Source organism: Conger conger, chromosome 14, assembly GCF_963514075.1.
Source record: "Conger conger chromosome 14, fConCon1.1, whole genome shotgun sequence".
Taxonomy (NCBI): Eukaryota; Metazoa; Chordata; class Actinopteri; order Anguilliformes; family Congridae; genus Conger; species Conger conger.
This window is the reverse complement of record NC_083773.1, coordinates 24,549,845-24,565,378: the sequence shown is the minus strand read 5'-3', so window position 1 is coordinate 24,565,378 and position 15,534 is coordinate 24,549,845. Positions and strand designations below refer to the sequence as shown.

The 15,534-nt window shown below is 41.3% G+C and overlaps 3 protein-coding genes and 1 non-coding gene across 4 annotated transcripts; 3 read left to right on the top strand and 1 right to left on the bottom strand.

Moving 5' to 3' along the window:
• Nucleotides 1–1,650: 1,650 nt before the first annotated feature.
• On the top strand, nucleotides 1,651–3,106 carry LOC133110568 (protein B4). The gene is made up of 5 exons (XM_061220774.1): nucleotides 1,651–1,822; nucleotides 1,909–2,186; nucleotides 2,271–2,367; nucleotides 2,597–2,640; nucleotides 2,720–3,106. Exons 1-5 carry the CDS (start codon nucleotides 1,720–1,722, stop codon nucleotides 3,026–3,028), a joined length of 831 nt encoding a protein of 276 aa, XP_061076758.1. The 5' UTR covers nucleotides 1,651–1,719; the 3' UTR covers nucleotides 3,029–3,106.
• A 1,306-nt stretch (nucleotides 3,107–4,412) lies between these two features.
• Nucleotides 4,413–7,144, top strand: LOC133110721 (coiled-coil domain-containing protein 42-like). The gene is made up of 6 exons (XM_061220990.1): nucleotides 4,413–4,457; nucleotides 4,774–4,869; nucleotides 5,252–5,356; nucleotides 5,861–6,061; nucleotides 6,199–6,414; nucleotides 6,714–7,144. Exons 1-6 carry the CDS (start codon nucleotides 4,455–4,457, stop codon nucleotides 6,885–6,887), a joined length of 795 nt encoding a protein of 264 aa, XP_061076974.1. The 5' UTR covers nucleotides 4,413–4,454; the 3' UTR covers nucleotides 6,888–7,144.
• A 588-nt stretch (nucleotides 7,145–7,732) lies between these two features.
• LOC133110734 (ciliogenesis and planar polarity effector 2-like) lies at nucleotides 7,733–10,116 on the top strand. Its single transcript, XM_061221007.1, has 6 exons — nucleotides 7,733–7,986; nucleotides 8,260–8,427; nucleotides 8,674–8,780; nucleotides 9,002–9,004; nucleotides 9,259–9,405; nucleotides 9,804–10,116. Exons 1-6 carry the CDS (start codon nucleotides 7,770–7,772, stop codon nucleotides 10,032–10,034), a joined length of 873 nt encoding a protein of 290 aa, XP_061076991.1. The 5' UTR covers nucleotides 7,733–7,769; the 3' UTR covers nucleotides 10,035–10,116.
• A 2,340-nt stretch (nucleotides 10,117–12,456) lies between these two features.
• trnai-uau (transfer RNA isoleucine (anticodon UAU)) lies at nucleotides 12,457–12,550 on the bottom strand. The gene is made up of 2 exons: nucleotides 12,513–12,550; nucleotides 12,457–12,492 (listed from the first exon to the last, which is right to left on the bottom strand). It is a non-coding gene; the product is annotated as a tRNA-Ile (tRNA).
• Between the last annotated feature and the right edge of the window lie 2,984 nt (nucleotides 12,551–15,534).

Below are 15,534 nucleotides of genomic sequence, written 5' to 3'. Positions count from 1 at the left end.
GACATTCTCTGAAAAAAATTGGGATGATTTTGTGGAAAAATAATTATGTGGCAAATGTAAATTAAGTTTATAATATTATCATTATAAGGCATTGTGCAGATGCTGGAGCTGGTATGGGGAGGTGGACTATGACTCAGGAGTCAGGGGGTCCAAAGGTGCAGTTGTGATGCTAAAGACCAAGTTGTGTGGAGGAGGGGCCCCAATTTCAATGCGTGATTAATGAAGCAAAATTGCACCTAGGGCCTTGCCCTTTAGCCCGGCATTGTGGAATAGTATAGTGCATGCAATCGCTCAGTGGGTTAATCCCCTTTTTGTTGTAAGACACTTTTTGGATTTGGCCCTCCAGACATGTGGGATTCTAGAAGATCTGAGTGTTTTTTTTCTTATTATTTCTCAGTCTTGTAATGGCTTCCTTGACTGCCATGTTGATAAACGCCAATAACTGACACCCAAGCCAATCAAAAGCCGAGAATCAAGACTAGATACTGAAAGCTGTCATACCTGCACTACAGAAGCGATTGAACACACCGGCCTAATCAGAAACACATATGAAGCCATTTGTTCCAAATATTATGAATAATATGAAATGTATAAAAAGGGCTGTAATTTGTACATGGTGAAACCAAAATGTATAAAAATACCCTTTAATAAAAGCTGAAAATAAAAACGCACTTGTGCGTTGTTTGTTTACAAATCTAAAACTGTGTACAGAGCCAAGTCAATAAAAAATATATCCCAAATATTATGGAGCTCAAAGTATGGTACTACTTTCCTGTCAGTATATAGCCTGAGCCTCAGAGCTTTTTTATAAACAGCATTAAGAGCCAAAGCAGGGTTCCAAGAATGTGGGGAATGAATAATCTCTGTAACTCAGGAGGGTTACCAGGGTGAGGTAGTGAATGATTACTCGGTGGGCAATCAATGGACGTCTTAATTAAAATTGCACTCATTTGCAGGCTGTGTAATTACTTACGCCCTTCAGTGACTGTACAGGGGTGAAAAGCAGGGCAAGTGGTTTAATGAAGGATGAAGACATTTCGGAAATCCCAAACTTCTCACTGCTGCACGACCAGCACGTGGAGTGCTGAGACTGATGAGCATACACTCCTTCAGGTTTCCTTCCAGTCTGCTAGCCAGTGTTTATTCTCCACACAGTACATACAGTGAACTACAAGAGGGTGAATGCCAGGGTATATTCCCCACATTGTAAGACACACAGTGAACTACAAGAGGGTATATTCCCCACATAACCTTATATAGTATTTTTCAAACAAGTTTTAAAATTCATTAAATATGTAGGCTATTTCAATGTTTTATATTGCGATGGTTGATTACTAACGATCCCATTCGAATATAGAAGGCAGGTGTACAAAATACATACGAAAATATAAAATAATCTAAAAATAAATTTGGAAAATATATAGACATGAACCTGTGTGAGGTTCTTCGTAGGAACTACATTGCTGCATAGCAAAGGTTCGCTGTTTTAGCCGGCTTTTTTTTTACTGCTTTGGCAGACAAATTACTCCTTTAAAATTCTGCCAAGCAACCGGTAGGCTTGCCCGGGTCTTAACGATCCGATTTGCAGCACCTGTTGGCAATGAGAGGCAATGTAGGCCTATAAAGGTCGTTGTCTGGCGGTGTTGTATGACTTTAGGGGTGCTTACGGTATAGCTAGTAAGAAAACAAAAACCAAAAAAAAACTTTTGCATAATAATAATGCCTCCCAAAAAGACCGTGTCGGTTGAAATACCTGATGTGGAGCAACCTTCGACTGAAGAGAAGAAACCTTCCAGGAAGGGAGGGAAGCACTCCGAGAATGGTAGGCAGCGTATGCTACGTTTATTTCCGCTTTTGTTTAAAAAGCATTTAATATGGAACCTGTCCATTGGTTAAAATATTTTGTAGATTCTGTTGCCGATGAGCCTACCGAAGAGGCAGTGACACGGAAACCTTCAGCCCATCCATCAACGATGGAAATGGTCAAAGAGGCAGTTAAAGCGCTTGATACCAGGAAGGGGTCGTCCGCACAAGCTATTCGTCGGTATATTTTGGAGCACTATCCGTCGATGGACCAGATAAGACTGAAATATATGCTGCGCAGGGCGCTTGCTAAAGGACTGGAGAACGGGGTTCTGGTGAGGCCTCTTAATTCCACTGCAAATGGCGCGCAGGGGAGATTCCGCGTAAGTGCTTGTTGGTGTACACCATTATGTTCCGAAATTGCCTGAATTGTACCAGCGAGGTTGATGTCGCCCCCTCCCTTCTAGCTTGCACCTCGGGGAAAAGCTAAAGCGCAGAAGGGAACGGAGAATGCTGACCCTAATGTGGAGAAACCAAAAGTGAAAACGAAAGCGAAGGGTACAGGTAACTGCAGGAATGTTTCCGAATGCAGAAGTGATTGATGGATCAAAGCCCTGTTAAAGACTGGCCTGGTGTATAGAACTTTAGTTTGGGGAAAGTCTGGCTGTTGTGGTTCATAGATCAGCTGCAATTGATCTGCATAAACTCTGTACTTTAATTGCTTTTCATGTCATGTGGATTGTGGGCTGTACTCAAAACGAATGCTGTAACCCCATTTGCACCTGTGCCGCAGGGTCCGCAAAGCCAAAACCTGTGGCAAAAAAGCTTGTGCATGAGGTGGGTGTCCATTTTGGGGCAAGGGGGTGCAGGGGGAGCTTCTCCATGTGGTTGGGGCTCATAATGGTCTTGTGTTTAGGACTCTGGAACCACTCTTGCCTCTAAAGTGGCCCCTGCTAAGAAACCCAAAAAGGCTGCAGGAGTGACTAAAGCAAAGGATGCCGTGCCCAAATCTAAAGTGGGGTCAAAGATGCGCAAGGCCAAAGCCACGGCCAAGTCTCCTGCCAAAGCCACGGCCAAGTCTCCTGCCAAAGCCACGGCCAAGTCTCCTGCCAAAGCCACGGCCAAGTCTCCTGCCAAAACCACGGCCAAGTCTCCTGCCAAACAGCTGGCAGGGCCAGGTGGGGCTGCTGCCAAAAAGCTTGGTAAAGGCAAGAAGAAGGTCTAGCGAAGGTGCTTGTTTTGTGTGTTAGTTTTACATTTCCCATTGTACAGTTTGAATAAAGATTTGTATTCCTTTTTCAAAGGTTGTTTGAAGGAACTTTTATTAACCTAAAGAGGGGTTGGGTAAAGGGATTCTTTCTGGCTGAACATGGGTTTCCTGTTTGCCCTCTTCCATCAGAAATGCCTCTGCTTGACCATTCTAAATATTTTAATGGGTTCTATCAGAATTTCATTTTCTGGGTGCTAGCCTGTATGGCAATTAAGGTTTGACTGGGTCAAGGTTCATTTTACACATGCCATGTAATTGGCTGTCTATTGCTGTGGAATGGAGGTTTTCAAGTCTTCTGAGATGGTGTTGCTTGAAATGAAGTGACTGGGCTGTCCAGCAGTGTGAGCACTCATGACCTTACTGGGTTTAATTAATGTTCTAAAACTGCTGTTTAAAATGGTCTAAAGCCAGTACTTGGTATTGAATAATAAACAATGGCATGCCAAAAGATGCAATTTCTCTTTAAAATAAGTTGTGTGGCATTTTGAAACCAAATCGGTGACCATTTTAATGGTCAATGCCTCTGACACCAGTACCGTAAATTGGGTTTACAGTACAGTGACGCGATTTTGGAATTTAATACCCAGCCGTCACGTCCGTTTTAAAATCCCCCGCAGCTGCCAGAGCCGCCGTTTTATTGAAAACGTCAGCTAATCAGAGGAAATGGTGAATTACACCAGTGATGTGATGGTGCTTCTGGCAAATCTGATCGACTGATCGTAAAGTCAATAAAACATGACATGCCAAAGAAGGCGTATTGCTTGGTGGCGTAGGGGGTCGAGGTGATAATCTGATATCACAAACCGTGTATATAGGCCTAATTTGGCGAAATTTTGATTTGTTTTTATATTAAGTTCCCATCAGTCGTGATGATGCAATATTTTATTGCAATAGTATTTTATTAATAAAGAACACCATTTTTTCTCATAACGTCAAGCAGTCGCTGAATGGAGTGAATAATCGATTAGAATGGTCGATGGGCCTAGTAACGTCGCAAGTAGAAGCTATCCCATAAGCAACCTCCTAAGGGATAGTTCGTGGAACACACTTAGAAAAGTAAACCACTTTAGTAAGGTCTGCCTTTCGAGTCTTCGTAAAACGCTAAGAGGCACCGTTATCGGGAAACGCGGCCCTTATATACGAAAATACTTATATAATACCTAATAAAGTGTGAGCGAGTTTCTCCGTAATCGTATTGAGTATACAAGTTGTGACAAGTAGCCAGGACAAGTCACCTCTGTACGTCACTGCAGCGTACCTTGCGTCAGCTCTCCGATCATTGTGACGTAACTAAACAAAGCGGGACAAATAAACGGGCCTCTACTTGGGGCACATCTGAAAGTGCAAATTTGTGCGAGCAGTGTATTTGGAGTGTTCCAATATGGTAAGGAGTCGCATTTCGATCAGAATAAGACTTAACACTGTATGTCAGCCTATATGGAGTAGGAAAAGGTCGCAATCAATTCAAGAAGGATCCGGTTTAATTATTTTCTCTCATGCACCGTTTATTAAAAGCAAATGCTTATGATAACGCATTGCAATTGAGTGTTTGCCGCAATGTACGGTTGTTTTTAAATATGCATCCGCATATCGTTGAAAAATGCACAAGTATATGTTTTCAGAAGTCGCGTTATGTCCGGAAAATACAGACCACCCCCTGCTGTATATGTATCGGCATAATACAGAGCTCATTTTGACAGGAGATTGATTCCTTGGAGCTGCCAATGTGTTCCCTCAAAATAATGCAGAGAAAGGAGGAGGAGGAGGACACTGAGTCTGATGTGAGAATGCAGCAGGTGAGTGATTATTCCTCACGGGTTATTTCGCCAACAAACATGTTTGAACAGCATTTATTCTCACCTCCTTAATTTAAAAGCTTTATTGCCCACAAATGGAATTTGTTTAGTACATAAAACTGAGACAAAACAGATAATTTAATGAAATAAATATATCTACTTTAAGGCAACTATCTTCAAGGACACATGAAATTTTGTTTCATTTTGTATTCAATGACATTATTCATTCAACCCCCTTGATGAAACCTCCAAACCTGAGTGTCTCATAATCTCACACTTGAAACTACTTGCAAACATGGTAGATAGTTGACTGAAGAAACTGCAGAGTAGTCTCAATGTGTCCTTTGTAACCCTCCCTTTCCCATCTCCATCTTTGTGGCAGCAATCTGAATCGACTCTTCATTCTGTGGAAGAACACAAGGAAAACCTCCAGAAAATAGTGCATCGAATGAAGGAGTGCAAGAAAGATGTTGAGCAGTTTGTGGAGGCAAGATTTTCACACTTACCGACACTGCATGGATCTTTTAAGTCTGGCACAGTATCATAGCACAAGTCTGAAAGACCATCAATACATGGCCTAAATACTGTACATCTGAAAAAGGAAGTTATCAGGGATAAGTTTTTGATAAGTTTCGGTTCCAATCCAAATCCCATGCATTTTGAGTGGAATGTGAATTCAGATCAATGGCCAGTTCATAAGCATTACATTTATATTATGCCCTGAGGCATAGTATAACAACTAAACATGTTAGTATCTGAATTATGGCCAAAGGCTTAGCATAACTACATTCAAACACTTTAGTATCTGCCAGAATTATATTTTTTAACAGTTTGTGTAAGATTGATTTTTTTCCTAATTTGAGGATATTAAAGGCATTTTCAGGGATTGTTGCAACCTGTAAGGTAACACTGACAATTCCTGTAGTCCTCATCAAACCATAAAATGTGCCACATTCAGTGTGAACAGTTTTGAACTTCCTCCTTCACTCAGATAAAATATACAGAACAACAAAGGGTGATGAGGACAGTGAAGCTGGACAAGGTTTTAGTCGCTCAGAGGCAGGAAAACCTGTGTGACCTTGATGAGGAGATAATACGGCTCACTGAGGAGAGAGATCGGCTAGAGAAACGTATGCAGAAATATGCATTCTACAGCCACTACATGGATACATTTGTGAAGGCCACCAATGTGGTATGTTACAATTCTCCAGTGGGATGAAGTTTGATGAGGTGTACACCATACAGACAATTTGGCACAAATCAAATAAGGTATGAAAGGGTAACACTTGCCCGTGGATGAATTTTGCTTTCTTGTCCACATGAGCACAGGGTGCACAACAAGGGATGGCTCGATTTGAAACGTTGGTTTTGGCCAGGGATAACCTTCAAGAAAGTACCCATGAGCTCCACGAAAGGATTCAGGATGCCCAGGCCAATCTGAAGAGATTCACCAAAGAGAGCAATGATTTCCATTTGCAGCTCACCAGTGAAACAACACGATACCAGAGGCAACTGGACAGAGCGCAACAGAATCGTATGCATTGGGTGAGACTGACACAACAGTAATAGTCTTTGGAGGAGAAAAAATAACTTGAATGCTGGTGAAGCCCATTTGAATGTAACTGATCAGAATGAAATGAGACTCAGGAGCTGGAAAATGAGTCACCATTTATAGATTAAAAACACTTGTTCATTTTTAGGAGGGATGATGTGGTTTATAAAACATTATTGAAAGTAGCAGTTAACAAGAGTACATGACCATCAGATGCATGAGCTTTGGTTTTCTTGGATGTTACCTAAACTATGCACATATCCAACTGGTGACCGTTTTTCTGTCTGTGAAGGAGAGGACATGGAACCGGATTCAGAAAACAGCAACGCAGCAGACCATTCTCCTTGGAAAAATAAGGATGTCCTGCTTAAATATGTACCGAAGTGTGTGCGACCAGTCTCGGGTTTGTCGAGAGTTTCCGGTGCAGCCAGAGGACACCCATGGGCAGCTAGAGACGGTACTGTAAGACAGAGGCAATTCTGGAAAGCCTTGGAAGTTTATTTCTTTCTTCTTTCTTCTATCAAGCCACTACTTTAAATAGTTTGTTTTGATCAAATATAATATTTCCATGTGTAGATTTGTATTCTCAATTTGCACATTTCTGTACTTAGATATGTCCATATTGGCTTTCCATAGAAGAGACTGCAAGTATAGCATGATATTTTTCACCAACAGATTGAGACATTCATCACTCAATGGATTTCAAGTCTGAAGATGTGAACAAACATAACCACTGGGTACCATTAAAATAAAATAAAATACCCATAAAATATTATTGCAGATAAATGTATGGTGTGTATGTGTTTGTGTGTGTCTCTGTGTGTGCATATTGCATGAACTGGTTAATGCTTCTCACATCACATTGCATACTTGCAGCAAGTTTATATTCCTCACCGGCAACTTAGTGGTTGCATTGCTTTGAGGTCACTTTGTGGAAGTTTTTTTTACATTGAATTAAAATTGTCACAATGAATCTGCCTGTAATGGCTAAATTGAATGTTGTAAAACACTTTGGAAAAATTCCTAAAAACTAATTTGAAATAGCCTGTGAAGTAGACATCATAAACATGCCATCTCTCAGTTGTTTGAAATCTCAACACAAACCAGTATATAATAATGTTATTTTTATTCAAACAATAAAAACTTTAGCCTGCACATTTAAAAATACCATGCTTAGCTCCCTGTCGCAGCCTCTTGCCTGAAATGTCGCAAGAACTACAGAACTATCACACAAGATCTGGCGACAAAATGCACCTCTTTGTAAACATTTTTCTCAAGGAAAACTCGTTGCGGTTTGATGAAGTCAAAACACGATACAGTACCGGCTCCACTCAGTCCACTGGTGTCTATGGTGAGTGTAAATAAAAACGAAAACTTGTTCGTTTTACTACTTTGGCACATTACAACTTTACAGATAAAGTCGGCTTCCGCTGAACTGGAAGCCAGTTTCACAATGATCCCACCACGACCACCGGGATCGCTCATTCTCATCGAATTGTATCGGTCTGCTGAGAGCAAGGAATACTTCAACTGGATAAAAGACAAGAAGCAACGCAGACGTTTTGGTATGAAGATCTCTTTAGTTCATACTCTTGCAACTACTACTACTACTAGAGGCGCAAGAACAACCTATGATGGAATTGCATTTATCAAAAGTGTGCGCTGTAGATGTAGGGACAACTTTTATTTGTGACTTAAGTATCGTAATTATGTTATGATGATATAAATTCAGTATTTTGATGAGGCAGTGACGGTGACTGTTCTTGTTCATGCCGATGGCTCCTGAATAAAGCCTACGGTGTTCGCTGCAGTGATATCTATACTAATCTTGTTTAAAGGTCTGCTTGAAGCTCCAGTGCTGCCTCCTCACCTGAGTGTGGATACTGTTCGCTACAAGGTCTTTATCTCAGGGAGGAGTGGTGTGGGGAAGACTGCTCTTGCTGCCCGGCTTTCTGGTCTGGACATTCCAAACATGCACTATGAGACCACTGGTGAGTGCTTCGATTGTCTGTATATTTGTATATATTTGTACTTCCAAAAGGTGGATCAATGCACAGCCACTAGACTCTAACTCTACCTGCTATAAACTAAGCTGACTGAAGAATTCACAAGATTGTAAATAAACTGCAGTAGATTTACACAGTGTCTCCTGCAGTCTGCTGGTACAGTCAGGCATGTGGGGATTGAGAGTTGTGATTTCTGGGTGCTGTTGGAAAGACCGGGGCATGTGGTTCCACAGGAATTGAGCACAGTGGTGTTTTGGCCAGTGAAGCTGAGAGATAACGGGCAGGTGCTGTTCTTCCGGCTGCAGCTGTGGGACTGTGGGGAGAACGCCCTGCGCAGATTCGACCACCTCCTGGTATGTGGCTGAGGATAGACATATTGAGGTGGGAGATGCACCACTGGCCAGCCATGGATGACCGTGGCAATGAAAACCCCTCTGAGGAAATTGTGCGAAGCCTAGGGTGGATTTGTACACACTCTTGACAGCCACTGGGCAGACTAAATCAAAATGGATGAAAAGTTGCAAGTTCAAGTAATGGCAGGGTATGATTTCAGAGTGGGCTGTGGGTGTGTAAGCCAGTATTACAGTGCTGGGTAATGGAGCCCGCAGTCCAGAGTTTGCTGCATGGCCTGACATGGCCAACTGGAAGGAGAGTAGCACTGATGGGCAGAGGGTGACATCTAGTATACTGTATATTAAAAATATTTATTCTCTTCCAGACTGTTTCTTATTGTACTGCTATAATTTTTCAGTCATGTGACCATATTATTCCTCTATTATTATTTAATATTGCCTATTCTTGACTATTGTATTTTATTTTTTATTTTTTAAGTCTTGTAAAAAGCAGGTAGATGCCATTCTCTTCCTGTTCTCCTTCACGGACCGGGCCTCCTTTGAAGATTTGTCCAATCAAATTGCTCGAAGCTCTGAACCTTCAGACAGTGTCGTAAAGTTGATCGTGGGAACAAAGTATCCTTTAAAATATATTCATGAGGAAGCCTTGGCCTAAATATTATTGGTTCAAATGTAGTGTTCATGGAAAAGGAGGAGTAACATTGGATCCAATCCAGTTTTACCCTGGGATGAGCTCAATGTTAAAATAAGGGACATAACAAAACACTGCTTGAACCACCAACCTTCCAGGTCCCAGTCATGTACCTTAACCACTGGGCTACAGGCTATTTTAATGTTTTGGCTTGGTAAGGTAACCTGTCTTGAAGCAAAATGAATAGATAAGGATGGCTCGCTTTGGCATCTACACTTGCTTACTTGCCCTCTCGCTTTCTTACTGTTTGCATCTGTAAATTCGGGAGCCTGGTTGCTTTGAGAAACTCCCTGAGAATGTCTTGTCCTTATCTGTTGTGTCAGATTTGACCTTTCATGCACGCGGACGTAACGGACCAAGACGTCAGGAAGTTTCAGGAGGTGTGGGGGCTGCCTGTGTTCCGCATGGGGGCCGATGTGGTTGGCGCATTTGGGGAGGTTGCCCCCCTCCTCAATGCCCTGGCAGAGAGCCTGTGGCACCAGGACTGCATGATGGTCGGGGCAACACGCCCCAGCCCGGCCACTGGGACCGGGGCCGAGACCGGGAGTATGACCAGAACCTGACCGCTGCCCATACTTTCCAAACTGAACTTTGCTGTGAAGTGGCCTTCAGCGTGCGGACCTTCTGCGTGTCTGAGGCAGTAGAGCTGGGGGAAAACAGACCTCGTTCCAGTGTTCTTCTCTGGTGTTGACTGTGCTCTATTCATCCCGTGTTTGACTTTGTTTCAGTGCACGGAACCGGACGTGTTCCTGTGACAAACATTCAACAGAGTGGAGCAAAACTTCAGTGGAACTTGGAAGAGAGCTCACCCTAAAACTTTCACATTTCTAGCTAGAAACCTCCTGTCTCTTGTCAAGCAATCGGGGAGGATGCAATCAGACTCCCGTGCACACCGTGCTCGTAACTTCTATGTACAGGGTGTCTGTAGCCAGACTCCCGTATGTAGCTTTTATTACCAGGTATGACTTTTAAGACTTTATTTTATTACATCTACTTATTCATGCGACTATCTCATCAGCTAATTGTGTGGCAGCAGTTCAGTGCATACATTCATGTAGATACAGGTCAAGAGCTTCTGTTAATGTTCATCACATCAACCATCAGAATGTGGAAAAAATGTGATCTAAGTGACTTTGACCGTAGAATGATTGTTGGTGGCAGAGAGGGTGGTTTGAGTATCTCAGAAAATGCTGATCTCCTGGGATTTTCATGCACATTAGTCATTAGTCTTTGCAAAGAATGGTGCAAAAAACTTTACAAAATCCAGTGAGCAGCAGTTCTGCAGACAGAAATGCCTTGTTAATGAAAGATGTCAGAGGAGGGTGGCCAGACTGGTCAAAGCTGACAGGAAGGTGACAGTAACGTAAATAACCACACATTACAACAGTGGTATGCAGAAGAGCATCTCTGACCACACAATGCATCATAACTAAGTGGATAGGCTACAGCAGTAGAAGCCTAAGAAATAAGTTATAAAGACCTAATAAAGTGCTCGGTGAGTGTATATATTTGTTGTTTTTTTTTGTTTTTTTTCTGCATTAGTGTGTCAGTTGAAAACAGCTAATTTGAGAATTCCATACATTCATTTTCCAAACAATTAACAGATTTTCTTTTTGTGCTGTTACATTTAACAGCGCAAAATTCCTAAGCAGTAGTTGACCACTTTTCAGTGAAACCTTGACAGATACTGTCTGGGATTTCCTGCCTAGCAAGTCAGCCAAAGTCTGCATGAAACTGCAGGACAGCATAGCTAAGAGAACTGATGCAGTTTTAAACTTTTGATTACATTGTTGTACCTACAGTACTGTAGGTAACTATAGATCAACAGGCACCATAAGTGACACTTTTACACCTGCATTTGAAACCACTATTAAATTGCAGTTAGTGTGTGTTACTGATGGTTCTCTTTGAGTTACAGAACAGAATTGAAACTGGAGATGCGTTAGTAAGTTAGTTAAGTGATTTAAATTACAAATACCCAAAACTAGTGAATGTTAGTTTGTTAGTTTGACAAACATATTAGTGTGTTAGTATAATTAGTACTGTACAAATTCTATGTTAGTTGGGATTAGTTTATTAGTGCTATGTACAAACATGAAATGGAGAGAAAGCAGGAAGTAAGGAATGCAAGATTGGAAGGAAGATTGAACCCCGGAACTACCGTAAACACCTGAATAGTGGGGCACGCAGACAAGGGAGTGACTGGACTAGTGACTGGACTAGTAAACATTCAGACTCAGACATCACAGGGGAAGACGAGTGCAAAGACTAATGAATGTAAACAGAACACCAGACATGAATATGAAAAATAATAAATTACAAGAATAATGATAATAAACAATGATAAACTAACACACAGAACACAGGAACATAACAGATTGATTGTGTGGACAGGTGTCTTTTATACAGCTACATAACGATGTAACGAGTTGACACAGGTGTTTTGGGTAATGAGTTGAGATTAGGAGTGCTTCTTAATGGAAAACTAACTGGTCTGTGGGAGCCAGAATTATTGCTGATTGGTAGGGGATCAAATGCTTATTTCATGCAAAAATACAATAATACATTTATAAAATGTATATGATGTTGTTATTGTGGAATATTTTGTGATATTCTGTCTCTCAATGTTAAAATGTACCTATGATTAAAATTCTACACAGTTGCATTCTTTGTAAGTGGGCAAACCTACAAAATCATCAAGGGATCAAATAATTATTGCTCCCACTGTACATCTGTTGTGTGTGCATTTGCGCTTTCTAACTTTTTCTGTGGAGAATCCATTCAAAATTGTATTTAGTCTTGGACAAGGATTAATCTGCATCTGTGAAACTGTCCCATAGTGTCCATTCATACAGCTGGATAATAATACACAATAATTCCTTCTCATGATGGATTCCATAGTTAGCTATATAGATTTGTTAGTCATGCGCTTCTTCACCAAATCCTCTTGTGCTGTAATGATAACGCAAACGCATTAAAATCTCATGCTCCAGGTGAGGCTCGAACTCACAACCTCGGCATTGCTTCACTGCATACTGCTTTATAAGTACCGCGCGCTAACCGATTGCGCCACTGGAGCTTAGATTTGTCATTTGGGACGTACTGTAAGCCTGTCTACTCAGTTATTAAAGGTATACAAGGTAAGATTTTTGTGTTAAATTGTTACAAGACCATTGTAAATCCCTTCCTATTATTGAAAAAGGCTCACTGACATGTTGACTCATCCCCTGCCTGTGTTCATAGTCCTTAAATTCAGGTTTCAAAGTGTACATTTGTGGGGCCGTCACTCTGTATCAAAACATTCTACAGCTGTACAACAATTCCAGCTCATTGGTTAAAAATTGGCCACAGCCACAGCCAACTGGCGCTTTTATTGCTTATTATCCAAACGAAGACTACATATCTAGTCATAAAACAATACCAGTTCACTATAGGTAGCAACAAGCAAATTAGTTATGGTAAGCTTGACAAATTTACAAATATCCACTTACGATAAAATAGTTGCGATGCATAGTGCACCAAGCGTTGGTGGATATTTGTACATTCGGGAAGCTAACTAGTAATAGCTAATTTGCTTGTTGTTAGTTACTGATAGCGAACTTGTATTGTTTTATGACTAGATAAGCAATAGTATACAGAGTTTCAGTGATCGCTTATCTGGAATGCAATTTGGGCAGCTATACGTTCCTTGTATCTCTTTACGTGTTCAATCATCCGTGTTTAGCTAAACCTTTCTTTCAAACTAAGTTCCAGTTGCATCGTTTGTGGTAGACTATCATATTAGTTATATAGCCCGTTAGTTACAAAGCCAAATAACTTGCTTGCTCATAATATAGTTGGTTATATAAGATGAACTTAAAAAAGACAAGAAATATAAATAGAATTGTGTAGCACACCAAAGTCAAGATTTCATAAAGTCACCTGTTAAAAGTGAACTGTATAATAACGCTTTATATTACGCCTTATATTTCAAGACTGTGGGAACCGTGTTGTGGTTTGAGGTTGTTTGTTGCTGCAATTCCTCTCTTGAGCGTTAGGCGTCAGAAATGACCTATTGTACCTTTAACACAAACAGTATTTAATATTCAGTGGAAATTTGCTGTGATTTGTGATCCTTGCCACTCTTGATTCAAATTTTCTTACCGATCCCTGCACTTTAAGAGAACATAATGCATTGTAACACCTTCCCAAACAGGATTCCACATTTAGCCTTGTAGGTTGGGATGCACTTCTTGACAAAATCCTCTCCGCGGCAGACGTATTAAATGATCATACTCCAGGTGAGGCTCGATTTTATAACCATGACATTGCTTCACTGCATACGGCTTTATAAGTACCGCGCGCGAACCGATTGCGCCACTGGAGTTTGTCTATGCTAATGTCTTAAATGGCTTAACCAGAGCCCGCTTGGCTCACAATTCTAAATGAATAATCACTGCAATATGAAAACCGGTAGTAATGTAGGGGAAAATTCACAGAACAAAAGGTCTCCCTCCTAAAAGCATGTTAAACAATCACAAGTCAAAATCAGACTCAATCTTGATGAACAGGCTGGTTCCTCCAAAACTCTCGATGATTTATTCTAAAAGTGTATCAATATATCCATATTAAAGTATGATATGTACCCTTTATAGTTTCAAACTGATCAACTGCTAAATTGTGCTAGAATTAAACAGTGAACCCATATGTAACCGGAGTTGAAAAAGCAGCCAGCTGGCGGGGGGGCGGGGGATGGGCTTTTATTGAAAACGTCAGCTAATCAGAGGAAATAGTCAATTACACCAGTAATGTGATGGTGCTTCTGGCAAATCAACCCTGATTGCAAAGTCATTTAAAGCACCATGACAAAGATATTAAAATAATGTAAATAAAACATGACATGCCAAAGAAGGCGTATTGCTAGATGGCGTGGCCACAAGCCGTATCACTTACCGTATATAGCCCGTTAGTTACAAAGCCAAATAACTTGCTTGCTCATAATATAGTTGGTTATATAAGATGAACTTAAAAAAGACAAGAAATATAAATAGAATTGTGTAGCACACCAAAGTCAAGATTTCATAAAGTCACCTGTTAAAAGTGAACTGTATAATAACGCTTTATATTACGCCTTATATTTCAAGACTGTGGGAACCGTGTTGTGGTTTGAGGTTGTTTGTTGCTGCAATTCCTCTCTTGAGCGTTAGGCGTCAGAAATGACCTATTGTATTACCGTATATATAATTTGGCGAAAATTATGTATATGATTGGACAATTTAGTTTGTAAGTTTACTATTCTATTAATTTGTTCCCACCAGTCGTGATAAATGCAATATTTAACTATTCCTGAAGTGTTTTATTCATAAATAACACTACTTTCTCTCATAGAGCAGTCAAACAGTCGCTTCATGAGTGCATAATCGATCTTAGAGCGAGTCGATGGGCCTAGTAACGTCGCACGTAGAAGCTATCCGCCTAAGTGATAGTTCGGGGAACACACGTAGAAAAGTAAACACTTTAGTAGTCTTCGTAAAACGCTAAGAGACACCATTATCGGAAAACGCGGCCCTGTTCACCTGCATTTTCAGCAGGAATGTTTCCAGAGTGTCAATGTTAAGGATAAAACCAAATGCACTGTAATAATGAGAGATGAAAGGGGGAGAAAAGATGACAAACAAACCATCTGAAAGGAAAAAAATCCCAAAAGAGAGAGGGGGGAAAAGTAACAGAAGGGGAGGCCAAAAGGACTTTCTCCCTGCGGGGACAGAGTAAGTAAAGAATCCGTTTGAGCTGAAAGGTGAACCTGTGGAAGAACTCCAGCCGCTGTCTGCTCTTCTGCATCTCGCTGCCTCTCCCCTGCCGGGAACGGAAGTGGAGGAGACGGCGAGCCTCTGGCGATCCTTCGGGAACAGCCAAAGGACAGGGTCAGAGGGGCAGCCGTCTTCGGTCTCACCCCAATCCTCAGCCCTGACAGCCGTGGTCAGGTCTGCGAATGCGGGCCATGGAGAGCTCAGACGCAGTTGTCATGGTTCAGTGTGTCTCGCCTGCAGGACCTGTGGACATGCCTCTGCCTGCACTGTGTGG

Coding starts and splice junctions, on each gene's coding strand:
- LOC133110721 (XM_061220990.1), top strand. Junction 4,870..5,251: donor CTGATGTGAGAATGCAGCAG/GTGAGTGATTAT, acceptor TCTTTGTGGCAG/CAATCTGAATCGACTCTTCA. Junction 5,357..5,860: donor ATGTTGAGCAGTTTGTGGAG/GCAAGATTTTCA, acceptor TCCTTCACTCAG/ATAAAATATACAGAACAACA.
- LOC133110734 (XM_061221007.1), top strand. CDS start 7,770: ATGGTGAGTGTAAATAAAAACGAAAACTTGTTCGTTTTACTACTTTGG. Junction 7,987..8,259: donor GAAGCAACGCAGACGTTTTG/GTATGAAGATCT, acceptor TCTTGTTTAAAG/GTCTGCTTGAAGCTCCAGTG. Junction 9,406..9,803: donor TGGGAACAAAGTATCCTTTA/AAATATATTCAT, acceptor CAGATTTGACCT/TTCATGCACGCGGACGTAAC.
- LOC133110568 (XM_061220774.1), top strand. CDS start 1,720: ATGCCTCCCAAAAAGACCGTGTCGGTTGAAATACCTGATGTGGAGCAA. Junction 2,368..2,596: donor AACGAAAGCGAAGGGTACAG/GTAACTGCAGGA, acceptor CCTGTGCCGCAG/GGTCCGCAAAGCCAAAACCT. Junction 2,641..2,719: donor CAAAAAAGCTTGTGCATGAG/GTGGGTGTCCAT, acceptor TCTTGTGTTTAG/GACTCTGGAACCACTCTTGC.